At 40.5% G+C, this 15,433-nt stretch overlaps 1 protein-coding gene across 1 annotated transcript in view; it reads left to right on the plus strand.

Annotated features, from left to right (window-relative positions):
- angpt1 (angiopoietin 1) overlaps positions 1 to 15,433 on the plus strand; it is a 47,833-nt gene that overhangs the window by 7,614 nt on the left and 24,786 nt on the right. The window contains exons 2-4 of the mRNA XM_080044819.1: positions 11,872 to 12,027; positions 12,650 to 12,771; positions 14,388 to 14,620. Of these exons, the coding sequence (XP_079900945.1) occupies positions 11,872 to 12,027; positions 12,650 to 12,771; positions 14,388 to 14,620 (511 nt within the window). The remainder of the gene's footprint in view (positions 1 to 11,871; positions 12,028 to 12,649; positions 12,772 to 14,387; positions 14,621 to 15,433) is intronic.

Below are 15,433 nucleotides of genomic sequence, written 5' to 3' on the forward strand. Positions count from 1 at the left end.
TACAATAACGTGTCAGTCATTTTTTGCTGCTTAACTTCCAGGAAAAGATAGCACTGATAAAAAAAATGAATAAAAAAAAACATGCATGTTTTGAATTTCTGAATCTGGCACGGAGCAGGAGAACGTAAAAATTGGATTACGCTGCAGGTTTAATGCTCTCACTACACGGCTCATTTTATGTTGTGTTGTGTTTGATCCCTTTGTATCTGAAAAGTATTAATCCCCAAAGTTAATTTTGTGAAGTATGTGAAGTAGGGATAAAAAATTCCCATAGCCACCCCACATGAGGCCAACACTCCCCGCGGCGTCTCCCCGACAGATGTTGCTCTTTAAGAGGATGTCTTTGTCTTTCAACGCTGGGGAGCCTTCAAGACGTTCCAGGGGAAAGAACCCTTTCACTTTTTGAGCCGCATTGAGATGGTCAATATTAAATGCTTTGAGTCTTAAAACAGAAAGGGCTGTAGAATGAGTCAGAGTTGTGGAAAAAAAACGACGACAGGAGAGCAAGTAAAGGTGAACATAGAGAAAGAGGGAGATAGTGGGACAGAGTGAAAGATACCGAGGGAAAGATAAACAGTTTGAATCCCACACAGTGTTGGCCAAGTAGATCTTCGAATGACTAATGGTTGGCTCCATTGTTTTTGTTTTGTTCTTGTGGTGGTGGGATCGGAGCCACTTGTTCTCAAAGCCCATATGTGTCACATCCAGGAATTACCTCACTTATTTATTTAATCCTTATTTTCTTGAGCGAGAGAGAGAGAGAGAGAGAGAGAAAGGAGAGTTGCTGGGTTGAATATCATGTGATGTATTATCTTTCAATTGGAGACCCACATATCTTTTGACGGTAGACAGAACCGTGCAGAATGGCAGGCTGATTATAGCCCGTCTCTGTTTTCAGTGGGTGGTTTTGGACGAAAAGGCGCGCGCCGGGACCTCGGCTTATCGGTTAAGCTGCGTGATTGGTGTGAAACCTCGTTCGATTTGCTTCGCGGCCGGACACACACAATTTTGAGAAATTCCCACAGATGTGTATATGCACACACATAGGCGAAGCCCTGAAATCTGCATACGTGTTTTGAAAACACACGTCGTCGTAACCCTGTCCAGAGCCTTGTTTTAGCCTTGCTTGGGACCGGAGCCAAGCTTCTCACATTCCACACAATACCAGGGGCTGGAGTTGGCACAGAGGGAACAGAAGTGGAAAGGGAGACACAGTGAAGTGCGTTCCCCCCCCCCACCCCCACTTACATTTCTTATCCCCCCTCCCTGCTGTTTGAAAATAACACCCTCACAACATAGCACAGTACAAGTAAAAAGGGGCTCATAAAACCATTCACATTGGTGACCCTTCACCACATTTCTTCTTGTGTCCGTCTTCTCAGCTTGTAGCGCTGTTGTCGACACCCAGGTCAGTGATGTCAGAGCAGGTGATTAGTTGATGGAAAACACCTGCTCATGCAAACCATTTGTGCTGCATACTTTGATGAGAATTTACATTGAGGATGCACAAATCTCTCCTGATACTTGTGTACCTGTATACTAAAAGTGTTTGATTACAACAGTAATGTACTTACTTTTCCAATTTGAAACCCAAATACTTCAATGTGTAGAAACTAACTGGCAACATCAACTTTGTATACATTATTTTACCAAAACGTTCAAAAGCCCCTATTTGCAACATTGCCTATTTTGGTCTCTCCAAGTCGTAGTATCAGACAAGACACGGTGCTAGATAAGAATACACACTGATACTGATAAAGGTTTATCATTGTTTTCATTGGAACACACTAAACTTGTGCTGGAACAATGTAAGCATTAATTCCTGCTTAGGTTATTTCACCGTTATGAGAGTGATCTATGTGACCTGACAACCACATAAGTATTTATGTGGTTGTCAAAGAAAGATATCGTACTTGAAGTCTTGTAAACACTTCTCAAGGTGACTGAAAAAAAATAGTTCCTACAGATTTCTCATCCCCAACGCAAATGTTTATCACAGTAGCCAACGATCTTGTCCTAAAATTCCTTATAAATCTGTCATTGATCAAATAGATGGATGTACTTCTGGGTCTGGGTTTACAACATAAAACAAAGGCTTACAAATGGCTCTGGATGTTTATTTAAATTGACATGTTTGCAGTGGTTCTGAGATGAAGAGGTTAATAATCCAGGGGCCTGCGTGTGTGTGTGTGTGTGTGTGTGTGTGTGTGTGTGAATTTCTTTTCGTATGTGTTCGTGCATGACATTGTTTGACGTGCACATGACTCTGTTTTGACAAAATAGCCTTTAACTGATGGCCTGTAAAGACTTCAAATTCATCAAGGAGTGCACATACGTTTTTTTTTTTTTAGCTTGAATAAAGTAATGTTCCTTTATGCAGCTAAAGAACTGCTGAAAAGATAAAACAATCTCACCTTCATTCAGTCGCTCAAATCAAGTCAAATCAGTTCAGAGACCATCTGTCCTTGGACCCTGGACTCGGCAAAGGAACAACTCCTCCCCAAAAATATATTTTAATTGGTAAGATAACTGTTGGACATGTTGGCCTTGGAAAAATAATTTAACAAAAAAAAAATGCCACCCAAAGGTCCAATAACTAACTGAAGCTTGTTTAAGCCAATATGGTCGAGTCCTTGAACTTCTCAGTAAAAATATATTTTTTATCTACAATTAAATGTTATCTGGGCAAACTCTTGTCTGCTGATGTATATCATGTGACTTGTTCAAAAGCTCCACCTAACTGACCTTGAGGTGAGATTGGAAAGTAACGGAAACGTACTCTATTCAACCAGAACTAATGCATGATACAATGAGCACCACTAATCCCATACTACATCCCATACTGCATTGGAAGACTGTTTGTGTTTGGTGAAGATATACGGAATGTGTGATGTCGTGGAGGTCTGGATACATTCCCGTGTAATGTGCATGGATGTTTTGCTTTGTTGACTTAATATAATGATCCCATTTCAGTTGCGCTGGTTTTGATTATTTGATCTGTCCTTTGCATTTTGACTGTGTTTATACACACATCCTGTGCACTGCAGCCTAATCCTGTACAAATGAAAGGCCAGGGGATTGTACATAAATTGTCGTCTATGCTTCCCTAAACCCTCCTCAACTTCCCTCCTCTTACATAGCATCACACCCTCACAGAGAAAACAGAGAAAATGTCAGAATTCCAGCGCTCGTTTCAATTCATTTTCGATGAATGGTTTCGCTTTTGTCCTATCGATTTCTAGAAAGGGCTGTACACCAGCCAGCAAAAGAGAATAAAGACACACAACACATACACGTTATCAGCATTTTCATCCATCATCAACTGAAGTTCAGGCAGCCGCGACTGTTCTCTAATGTTGCAGCGTGCCAGTGATATAACAGTGGCTGCACATTCTCATTAACGCCAACTTTTATCTGCATCCTCTCCAACAGCTGTGGTGAACCGCGAGTCAGACCCAAGCAGTTCCATGTGGAAATGTTGGTCGGGGCTACTGCATCTCATCTTCCCGCTCATCTCTTTTGTTTAGATTGACTGTCGGTTCAGCGTCACTCGGGGGACATTTATAGGCCTTGTGCATACAGCCTTAATTTATCACCGCACTTAAAAAAATGATTCATGCAGCCACTGTTATGATATACATCGCCCAGTGTGCGTTCGCCACCAGCAAAAAAAAGCAACAGCGGGAGAGTTAAGTAGAAACCTCGCAAGTAACATAATCTGGACCCGATGCGATAGCGTCAGTTGGGCTTTGGTGATACAAGAAAAGCAAAAGTGGAGATTGCAAGAAAGAAGGAAGGAGGGGGAGGTGAGATCAAAACATAGGGAGAGAGAAATTGAGAAAGTGTATGGCTGTGTGGTGATTGTAACCCTGGACGACCACAGCGATGGTTTATAAACTCTGGAGGCCTCGCATATTGGGATGTTAGGATGAAAGATAAACACGAACGTGACGTTGAAGGAAACAGCCTTTGTCATTAAACGCCCATTCACTTTTGATTAGAAGAGGCACCCGGCTTGATAGATAGGGGCGCTGGCTCATAAAGTGGAAAAACTTGGAACGTTTTTTTTCCCCCTCGCTAGGAAGTTCAACATACAGCAGTGTGCGTAATGCGGCCGTCATGGTTGAGCTTATAGCAAAACATGTCATTTCGCATCTATTTTATGCAGCTTTTTTGGCAGAGGAAACCCTGGCTGTGATGCTTAGGGTCCATTAGAATGCTATCTTAAATATTTGGATGGAAACGTCCCCTCTGTGAGGATGGTGGGTTTGAGGAATCCCTGTGTGCTTCTGTCAGATGGGCAGACTGACATTTGGCTGTAGCATTGACACAAAAAGGGCCATGATCGGGGGACATTCTTGCCCAGATGTGTCCCCGAGGAAAGATTCCCATGTTGGTCCCAAACCTGCGTCACAACAAGGACAAACTGCCCCTCCGCTGGAACTCACTGTTTAAGACCTTTGGACGAATGAGCAGGTCCGAGTTTGTTTGGTTGTTTGGTTTTCGTTCCGCATTCCCATGTCTTGGGTGAATGCAAGTACTTCCTCTCCCATACGGCCAGATACGCATAATTAATGGCAGTAATTTTTGTGGCCCATTTTGACATTAGAGAGCGCGGTTGTAACCGGAGGATTTGTGAAAACACACATGCATGCGTAGGTTGTACTCGCACTGTATTTATTTTTCATTTAGCGGAGAGAGAAACCACATGACATGGTGAGCGTTGTGTCTACTCGAGGTATGAGCAGTACCACATGAAAGATGTGCTGCTACTGGAGGCTGCTCAGAGCCAAAATGATCCCTGTCTAGACCAACTCTGAACATTCATATCCGGAATGAATTTTGATCGTAAAAACAAGCAAGTGTTCGCACCGCCCGTACCAATATCAATAACAGAAAAAGCAAACATTTCTGTTGGATGTGCTCTTTACCGCTCCAGATTGCTAAAGCACTAAAGTTCAAGGTAAAACATCTAGTCCATCTCTCTTTTGTTTTTTAAGAGAAGATACATTTCATCCTTTTCATAATGAAATGTCAGAACTTAATTTGTGTACCTCGTTTGACTTTTGGGATCAATTGGCTTTCTATCTTACATATTACAGACATACCGAGGCATGTAGTTAATCACTGCAGGTATTTTGTGTAGACATAACACTGTCAGACTAGTGCTTGATTTAAAATGTCCCAGGAACTTGGAAGCTATCATGTAGTTTGATTTCTGCTAGTGATTGTGAAGTGAAATTTGAGTCTGTGTGAAAAAATGATGGTAATAATAGAAAAGCCATATTAACATTATGAAGAATGAACATTTTTCAAATTGGAAACTAAAAACAACAGTAGATTAATATTATTATTTTATGTGTGTGTGTGGGTGGGGGGTGGGGGGGATTTGACATCTTCCTAATAAACTTTTGAATATCAAATTTGACTTGAAAGCCACATTTCTGCCATTGAGTGGATCAAAATCGTGATTTGGCATTCCATTCTATACATTTTACTCAGACTTTCCTGTTATTTCTTTGCGGTTTTTTGTTGTAACTTGAGGTAAATTTGCAGTTTATGAAGCGTATTAATCATTTCGGAAATTCAACAACAATTCAACATTAAGCATCATATTTTCCATTCTGTTTTACAATTTGTGGTTTATCTAAATTTTTCACTCCGGATAATGACTAACATGGCCGTGCAGGTCGATTGTGTTTGACAAAATGAGTGTGGAAAACCATTTTGGCGTTGAACATTTTGCCCTCAGGTTAGAAGCTCTGATTTTTTTCCCCACGTTGAAGCCTTCAATAAATCAACCAACCCTGAAAAGTCGTCTGACGGCTAAGTGTTCTCACTTTCTTTCATTGTCTGCCCTGTTGACAAGCTGTGACAGAAAACCTTTGAAGTCTGGGAAATGGTGTGCTTCTGAACCTGCCAAAAGGATTTTGGGCACCTCCAAGTACACACGATCGTTAGCCCAGTGATTTATACAGAGGAACGGTTGATTTGCTTTCAGGTTGAGTACACAAGGCTCATTATGTCCTTGGAAATGCACAGCCTAAATGCAATTGATATAAACAAAAGAAAAAGGGGAAGAAAAGGAGAAAGACAGATGCAAAAGGAGTAGAATAAAGAGTCCTAGAGTGACTGAGGCTGGCAGTAGCTGGGTTGTTTTTGGTGGCAGACCTAGTTGTTCTGCTGGGATCAACAGTATTTGGGATCAGAGCAACAGAGGTGAGTTGGAGCTGGACCACCCACTCAACTGAAAATCCCTGTCTCTATCCTTTACATTCAATTCAACCATTCACTAAGATACGGCCCCATTACATACTGTTTCCCGGGCTTTCCAGACTTGCACAACACACATGCTGTCTGACTATGGCAGATTTGAAAGTTGAAATCTTGTGTTGATATGTATCAAAAAATGGGTACTTGATTTCAGACAGTTAGACAAAGCTGACAATGACATGTCATTTCTTTCTGGATTTATCATTAATTTTAGTCAAATTAAAAGAAGATGGAAGCTGGATGATGCAGCTGTAGGTACTTAAGCAATCATCTGCTCCATGTGTTGGTTGAACACACTGTAGTCTGACTTTTTTTATGTTTCTTGCAGACTACAATACGACATAAAAGCTGGTGAACCATGTAGAAGACATGGAAATAAACCCATCATTATCATAGCTACGCTATTATGGAAAATTGCCATTTGGTTGAGATGTTAAGCAACTGGTCAAGTGATCAAACCACAATTTCAGTCAAGTCTGAAAGCTGTTTGTATTATGTATATCTGTGGACCATGCTTTCTCCATTTACATTGTTGTGAGAGGGGGGAAACATGGGACAGTAATTGAGTAGATGCCTGGTTGTTGGCCACCGGGGCGAAAGTCAAAGGGGTCAACTGCGAGTTCAACCTGAGTTGTTACTTACCTAGTCTTGACAGAGTTTAAGCCAGACAGCTTTAAAGAGGGCATTAAAACTCTTCCTAGACGTATTGAAAAACAAACAAGCCAGTGACTGAGTAAGACAGCTTTCTAAAATATGTGCAGTTGTTGACTATATCTTTATTATATAATGCTGGAGAGTTGCTTGGCAGTTAGTCAAGGGGAAACCTCCTAAAGCTCTACTAGCGTGAATTATAGGCCAAAGTCTCATATTCACCCTTCACTGTGGGTGGGAGATAGGACGATCTTTAAGTGTTTCTGCCAGCGTTGGTCAGAAAGTGGCTTGTTGTACACCAAGAGGTGCTGAGTTGGTGGGTTGCTTCCATCAGTTAACAGCCCCCCATGCGCCAGTCCATTAAAGGGGTCTGAAATGGATCCAGCCCTGAGCGTAAGGGATGCATCCCAGAAGCTAGACCGACACACACACACACACACACATACAGTCAGAGATAAGCAGAGATGTGACAGAGCTTTAGCAGTTAAGTGTTTTATAAAGTCCAGGCCCTGCGTTTTCTAACTCTCACAGTGCACCGCCACCGCTGCTCTTTAGAAAAAGATCAAGACCCTGGTTGGTGGTGGAATGGCTAAATGGGAAATGTCAGCAAAAGTGGTAAACATTTGCGCTAATCTGTGACAATGACGGCAGGGAGTATCATATTGAGGGATTATCCTGTCCGTGGCTATCAAGTGATGGCAATTTAGCAGCTCCACCGTGATAATGTACAGGATACGTATATGTTCCCAGATTTCAGCTGATGGATTTTGTGCCTTAACGCCTGTGAAGCTTCCCATTAAAATGTGCAGAAGCTGCGCTTTTCATCCGGTAACCTAAACACTTGTCCTTCTGTGATGAACAGTCCCTTTGCACTTAAACCCTAAATCCTGCTTTATATTGTGCAGCTAGTCATATACTGTATGTATGCAGCCTGAAGCAGCTTGTTTAATGATGATTAAATTGTACCCCATAAACTGTCTAAACAGACACGTCTGTTCTTGCGATACGTAGCCTTGGGAGTGTGCAGCCAAGGTAGTAATGGCAGCATCATCAGTAAAGTCACAGGCAGACTAGACTGTGCCAAACACACAGCCTTAAAACCTTAATGCTTCGGCGTAAAATAGCACTTAGGGAGATATAAACTTGTGTTTATGTGAGTCTCACTTAGCAAACAGTGGTTTCGTGAAACCAGAGGCTAGATTTTGTTGTTTCTAAAAGCAGAGCCATGGTATTATACGGCACCTTCTGGAATGCCTCTAAAAAAACAAATGTAGCCTATTTTTATTTTGATGATTTTGAAGTGGAGTTTAATTTCAATTCCTTTCTCCAGTGGAATTGCCAAAAGTTTTCAACTTGAAATTTTAAAGTGGGACTGTAACTTTTGAAAAAATAAATCAAATAACCAATTTTTATTAAAACAAATGCTGGATTGAGCAGCAATAAAATGTGCCATTCCTCTCTTCATTAGACTCAGGGGTTTTGGGGCAACATCCTTATTTGGTCTGGTATGATGAGTGGCTTATGGAGGATAATGTTAGCAAACTGAGTCAATTTACTGACTTTCTGACTCTTCTCGTGCTACTGTTGAACTAGGTTTTTTCACATTATATCATAATTTTCACCTTTGGTCACAATGGCCTGGTACGATTTAAAGATGCTGCTTGAAAATAATTTGACTCCTTTAACTTTTTGAGCATACTGCATCCTGTTTAAGACATATCCCTTATCCCTTGTACTTGGAAAGTTACACGTGAAGAGTGACCTACACTCTTTTTGTTTGACCCTGAGTTGTTGGGCTCCATGCAGAAGCTTACTAAACCATAAAGCCTTTAAGCCAAGTTAACTGGCCTGAAACCTGTTTCCCATCAAGCTCCCAGTCAGTAGAGTAGTTTACGAGTATCAGACAGAATTACCACATGGTTTCTGTCATTTCATTGGATTTTTGCCTCTATCTCTTGATGAAAATACAGAAAACAGCAGCACGGATTAGAATTATTTGGTTCTAGTTTCAGTTTTCACGGCTTGGTAGGAAATAAAGCACCACGACCTCTGCGTTCTCCCTATGCACTCATATTTATTTCACCATCACAATCAGATTACCAACTGACAACACATTTTACATTTTTCGTATCTGGCAATAAAACACAGTATTTGCTTTCAGTGCTGACAAAAGTTATATTTGGTAGTCACTGACTGGAAAAAAGCACAGCATTTAACCGGTGCCGAGGTTAGCAACCACCTAAATAACCTAACGCCCACATAGACCTATTTTACGGCTTCCCGTGTGGTGACTTTACATGATTGGGCGTGTTTGTGTAATCTTGGTTCTCCTTGGTACTTTCCATTTATGACCCCCACCAAATCCAGCCATGAGTCAGCCACATTCCCCTTAAAGGCTAACCATAAAGGGATTGTTGGGTTTACGTTTTCGCCAACTATGTACCTTCTCTCAAGGTGACTTGCGCTGTCCTAAGCCTATCGCCATACTCCAACAGTGGACACAATAGTCTCATTAGATGAGTAAACCACAGTGCGAAGCTCCTGTTGGAAGAAGTTTAAAGCATTTCAAAGTATCAAATCTAGGCCTGGAAGGATGTTATAACAACCTACACCGCCCACAGAATTCAGAGATTCTAAATTTCTAGATGGACTGAAAAAAACAAAAAAAAAGTCATATTCTATGGTTCATTATCAGGCAGAGTAATCCATCATTACTTGAGCTTTGTGGATTCCAGACCCACTGTTTGTTTTCCAATTCCTCAGGCCAGACCATTGGAGGTTATGTGGAAAGTGACACTTATATCAGCCTTGTGTAGTTCACAGTTAGGGGAAGCTGTATTATGCCTGAAATCAGGCCCAATGTTTTTTTTACATATCACTTTATAATGTTGCCAAAAAGGATATTGCAGTGAAACGTTAATTCAACTTGGCAGACCTGTGCTAATGGTTTAGAGCGGACTGTTTCTGTTAAAGAGCAAAGAGATCTGTCCCTGTTCTGACTGTTTCATTTTCTATCAGCCTCGGATTGATTAATACGCTGCAATTCATCTGTTTTTTTTATAAAACCAGGACAATGGCTATTATTTTTATGTGAGTGAGATTTTCTTTTTACTAGAAATAGCTACAGCAAAAATATTATCAAGATGTGATGTGTTGTGCCAACAAATAAGGATGGATTGATTTTTCTGTTTCAAAAAATTAATGGTTGCCAACAAGAGTCAAAAACCAATATGCATGTATATTTTCTACCGATAACAGTGTATCATTTATTCTTCTTTCTAATATGGCATTTTGTCAGCCTATTGGTTCACTGATCTAATCATTAAATCAAATACAAATTGGAAGCACTCCAACATACAATAGTCCAAACTGGAGATGCAACCAACTCCTAACTGACCTCTGTTAATCCGTCCCAAATGGAAAACATAAATGTCTAATTAATTGTATCAGCCTTATTTCCCATGGGGGAAGAAGAGGCATAAGTAAGTAAAGTAAGTAATTAATTGTATGGCTAGTCGGAATTATAATGTCTGATATTTGTCTCTACTGCACATGGAAGCACATGTGTTGTCTTCCCTCCATATATGAGTCCAAATACTAACAGTCAGCTAGGAATACATATGTTCACTTCCCTTTGACTGTCAGTGTGAATCATGGTGCATTAGGACTAGAATAAGATAATAACAACAATGTGTACCTTCAAAGGAATTGGAAGTCCAATTGAAAGTTGTGCTGTCATCAGCTGCAAATCATTTTCCTTCACAGAAATGTTTCTCAGTGTGTGAGCAGTTCAAGTCGGTCCGCAGCTATAGTACAGGATGGGAACTGTTGCTAAGGACACCAACACGTATGATGTTATGCTCCTTGACACTAATTTGTCTTGGCCGATGCGTCCCAAAATAACAGGCCAATCGATGAGCTGATACAAAAAACTCAGACAACATCTTGTAAAGATCAAGTGGATGAGAATCTCCCCACTGGCCAGTTATTGAATCATTTTGATGTAAGTTCAGACTGAGAGCAACAGGATGAACAGGTGGACACTTAAAATCCAATCAAGTCGAGATTTATTTGTAAAACAAAACCATGTATTTGATCATATACTCAGACAAGCCCTTCTTCATCTAATCCAAATAAACAATCATGGGAACAAAATGATGGAACACTGTGTACAAATAGAGAGGCAGAAGGAACCAAAGTATAGGAAAGTAAGTGATACTTAGCCGAGTTACCTAAACTTACCTACCTGAGCCGCAGATAAGCAAAAAGAACAAAACTCCTAAATCAGCATTTCAAACAGGATACAAAGATGGTCCATATAGTTACTCCATGAAAGAAATCCTATCTGACAGAAACCTCTCTCTTCATCTTGTCTTTTGTTTGGAGATAAGCATGAAAGAGTTGTTTCCAGGCAAGGTTCAGTGAATATCTGTTCATCTCTGCCTCCATCCCGAGCTAACCACCTACATCTGGCTGTGCCTATATTGTTTAAAACCCATTCTTCACTTGAATGCAACTCAAGTGATGGAAAAGTTGAGTTCGTTTTTGCATATCTTCAGATATACATACGGAATCCTTTTCCAGTATGTGGCCAAAGACATTGTATCCTTTAAACCCACTGTCAATGAAGGGACAAAAACCACGTTTGGAAGATGATATGCATTAGTGTAAGCCCTCATATATTAATTAGAGAGAAAGCTGCCTCATGGTTGTTGTAAAAAATATCCCAAGTGTACCATACTGTGATCACAGGCAACGCTAAAATCTGTTTAATGTTGCACCAGACTTATCATGTCAGATTGCCGCCACTTGTGTGCATCGGATGCTAATAGGCCATGACTTAGCATCAGCATTTGTTGGCAACTAGTACACTATCAACTGGTGCACCATTCGGAAATGCACTTTTCCTTGTGAGTTTAATCTCTTTATTCAATCTTTTTGTTGCAGATTGAGAACTACATCAAAGAGAGCATGAAGACAGAGATGGTTCAACTGCAGCAGAGCGCAGTCCACAACCACACAGCCGCCATGTTGGAAATGGGCACCAACCTTCTCTCTCAGACGGCTGAACAAACACGCAAGCTAACTGACGTTGAGACACAGGTAAAAACATAGATGTGTCCCATTAAATCCTCTCTTTACGTCCTTCTCTTTCTATTGCACACACACTAACACTGAGAGGATCCATCCAATGCTCCATTAACCCAACTATTCCACGTTCCAGTCTGCCCAAAAAAGGTTACAGGGAACTGGCCAAAGACAATACTGATGCTATATAAATGCCTATCCCCTTTTTGAGTTGTTTGGCGCAGCTTCATTTTAGTGTTTATATGAAGGAGTTTGAGGAGGAGGTGATGGAAAGTAGTGAAGTGGTGGGTAATTTTTGCTTAAGTACTAAAACGAAAACTGTTTTCAAAGTTTGAAAAAAGATAATTATAGCAGAGATGAATATCTTCCTAAGTATTACCATGTGTTGGGTGAACACATTATAAAATGAAAACAAAGTTGATGGTTTATATGTGCTTGAAATGTGTAGTGTGTTTTTCCCTCCGGTGTCAAGATAGCCTTAAGTACAGTACAGTGATTTTCGGGGTTTCTCTTCACGGTGTGGTGCACATGTGCAGGATATTAGCTATTGCTGCAGCTAATACAGCGTGCACACAGGCATGACATCATCATTATTATTTTTGCATTCTTTATATCTGTGTATTTCTTATCATGGCAGGTTCTTAATCAGACATCCCGGCTCGAGATCCAGCTGCTGGAAAACTCTCTTTCCACTAACAAGTTGGAGAAAGAGTTAATGGTGCAGACCAATGAGATCAGCAAGCTGCATGACAAGAACAGGTAAACAGACAAGACTTTAAGCAAACACAACCACACAAACTGGATAACTGCCATGCTGCAGCAAATTGGACAAAGATAGACTGAAGGAAATTAAAGATAATCCCGTCCGTGCAAAAAAGCGCTTCTCAATCTTAAGTACTGCTGTTCTCTGCGGGCTTTGGTAAACAAAATCAAAAGCTTTTGCTACAAGCTCTCATTGACTGCCGCATACTTTATCCATTTTCCAAGTACGATATAAACTTGTTTATACGACGGCAAAATAGGAAGCTGGTACTATCTGTGAGGTTCAGTAAGTCAGTCTCAAATGCATGAGGCTATACTTTCCATGTTGGACCACTGTGCATTTGTTACAAAATCAGGTAATATAAACCATGGCTTTTGGATACATTCTCATCTCCAAATCTTTCTCTTTACAGTGATTGGTCCTGTGGGATTGCGTTAGATGATGTATTGTTAAACAGGGTTTGGTCCACGTTTCTCATTGCAATATCCACAGAGACTCCACGCAATCACTTTGAAAAAAAAGGAACACCATTTAGAAGTGCGTTCTCTAGTGACTCTTGCTTTTAAGTTATTCTTGAAGCTTATGGAGACATTTATCTGAGGACATTTCCCCTAAGCTCCAACAATTTTGACATTTTCATTTTATTCCGTCTTGTGCGTCTCTTTTTCCTTTACTAAATCTATAATGCAGGGAAACATATGATTAGTTAATTCATTTGATGTCAGCTTGTATCATCTTTCAGACATTAGAAAGTACATATGTAATGTGTATTTATTGAAAGAGCATATCCATTTACCTACAATGAGTCTGCGGCATGAATGATGAAGCACATGTTATGTGGGGAACACATAGCAACCAAACCTGCATACATCATTATTGGTATTTCTGTCTCATGGCAACTCATGTATTTGCATTCTCATATTGCTCACCGGGAAATAGTTGCGAGGTGAGAGAATCACCACGTTTTGATGGTAATTACTCGCAGTGTCCATCACAAAGTAACAGCAGGCAGTAAAAATTTTCTCAGTGGAGGTATTTAATACATTTAGATTCAAAGCTATAGTGCGTAACTTTTTCTTTTAAATGTATGTATGTCACGATCAAGCCATTGCCAAATGATTTGACACAAAGTTCTGTCGGTCTGTTGATTAAGCTACAAAAAACTCTCTGCGTATTTCTAAAGTATGGCAGCTTTTAGAAGCTGGTGTTGCCCCTGACACTGACGCCAGATTAAGTGCCTACGAAATGTTTCAGTTGTTGATTATACTGCGAAGAAAAAAACCCAGATGTACAGCAGAAGGAATAAAATCCATGCACGATCAGCGAAGCTTCCCTCAAGTAGTTGTGCCTTGAGGGAACAGTGTTCTTGTAATTACTCAGACTTGCGCATGGCACTATAGCCATTTCTTATATAAGAAATTCAAAAGATACACATTACATAAACTGTAAATCATTGGTAACACCACAGCTAAAAATTTCCAAACAATATAAAACCCATCTTAATCTGTAAAAACATCCCATCTCATCCCGCAGGATTTGGATGCCCTGAAGGTTGATAATAACTCACTTCTTCCATAACAAACCTTTCCCGACCTCTCCCCTCTCCCCTCAGCGTCCTGGAGCAGAAGATGTTAGAGATGGAGATGCGACACCGCGAGGAGCTGGACACTCTGAAGCAGGAGAAGGGCAGCCTGCAGACCCTGGTGGGGAGCCAGAGCGGGGTTATCAGGGAGCTGGAAGCCCAGCTGAGCAGCTCCACAGGAAACAGCACGGCCATGCAGAGACAACAGCAGGAGATGATGGATACCGTCCATAACCTACTCAACCTCTGCTCCAAAGATGGAGGTTAGATAAGTGGTCTCTTGCACAATAGCCATGCAGTCACAACCTATTAGAAGTGTAAGTAAAACATTAACTCAAGTCAAGTGGACTGATTGCCTCGCAAAGCCACCGAGAATAGATCGAGCCCCAGCAGCTCAAAGCCGGACCAATCATTGCAATTCCAGTAAAGGGTTTAGAGATTGCGCCAACAACAAGCAAGGTTCTGTTTTGAAATAGAAGAAGTGAAACCAAAAAATGACAGACAACGTGGATATAAAACATGACTTACAAAACCGCATGGTCTTTGTTCTCACTTCAAAGTTATTATGTGTCCGGTTTCAGTGGATAGTTTAAATGTAATTTTAATTCAAATCGAATTTGACATGGACAAAATAGCAACTGGTTCAAGGTATGTTCAATCGGTCCGTTGGTCAGTCCAACAACAATTGGTCAGTTTGCCATGAAATCATGTCCAGACATTCTGAGGACAAAGCCTTCTGACTTTGGTGATCCTCTGATCTTTTCTTTAGTGTCACCATGAGATTTGTGGTTTTTAGTGAAATGTCTCAAATAACTATTTTAGTTTCCATAAAATGTTCTACAAATAATCATGTTCCCTTCAGGATCAATTGTATTGACTTTTCTTGATCTTTACTTGCTATCATTCAGTCAACGCTTTAATTTGTCCAATTCTTGACCGATCCCCTCAGCCTCAGTTGTACTTTTTGTTAAGTTTGAATGAGGTAATCTAAGCATTTTAACATACTAAAATAAGAACAAGGTAAACATTTACATGCTCATTATTAGCTTCTTAGCATCCTCATTGTGACTACGTTT

The sequence above is a fragment of the Ammodytes marinus genome, assembly GCF_949987685.1.
Source record: "Ammodytes marinus genome assembly, chromosome: 17".
In the NCBI taxonomy this organism is placed as follows: domain Eukaryota; kingdom Metazoa; phylum Chordata; class Actinopteri; order Uranoscopiformes; family Ammodytidae; genus Ammodytes; species Ammodytes marinus.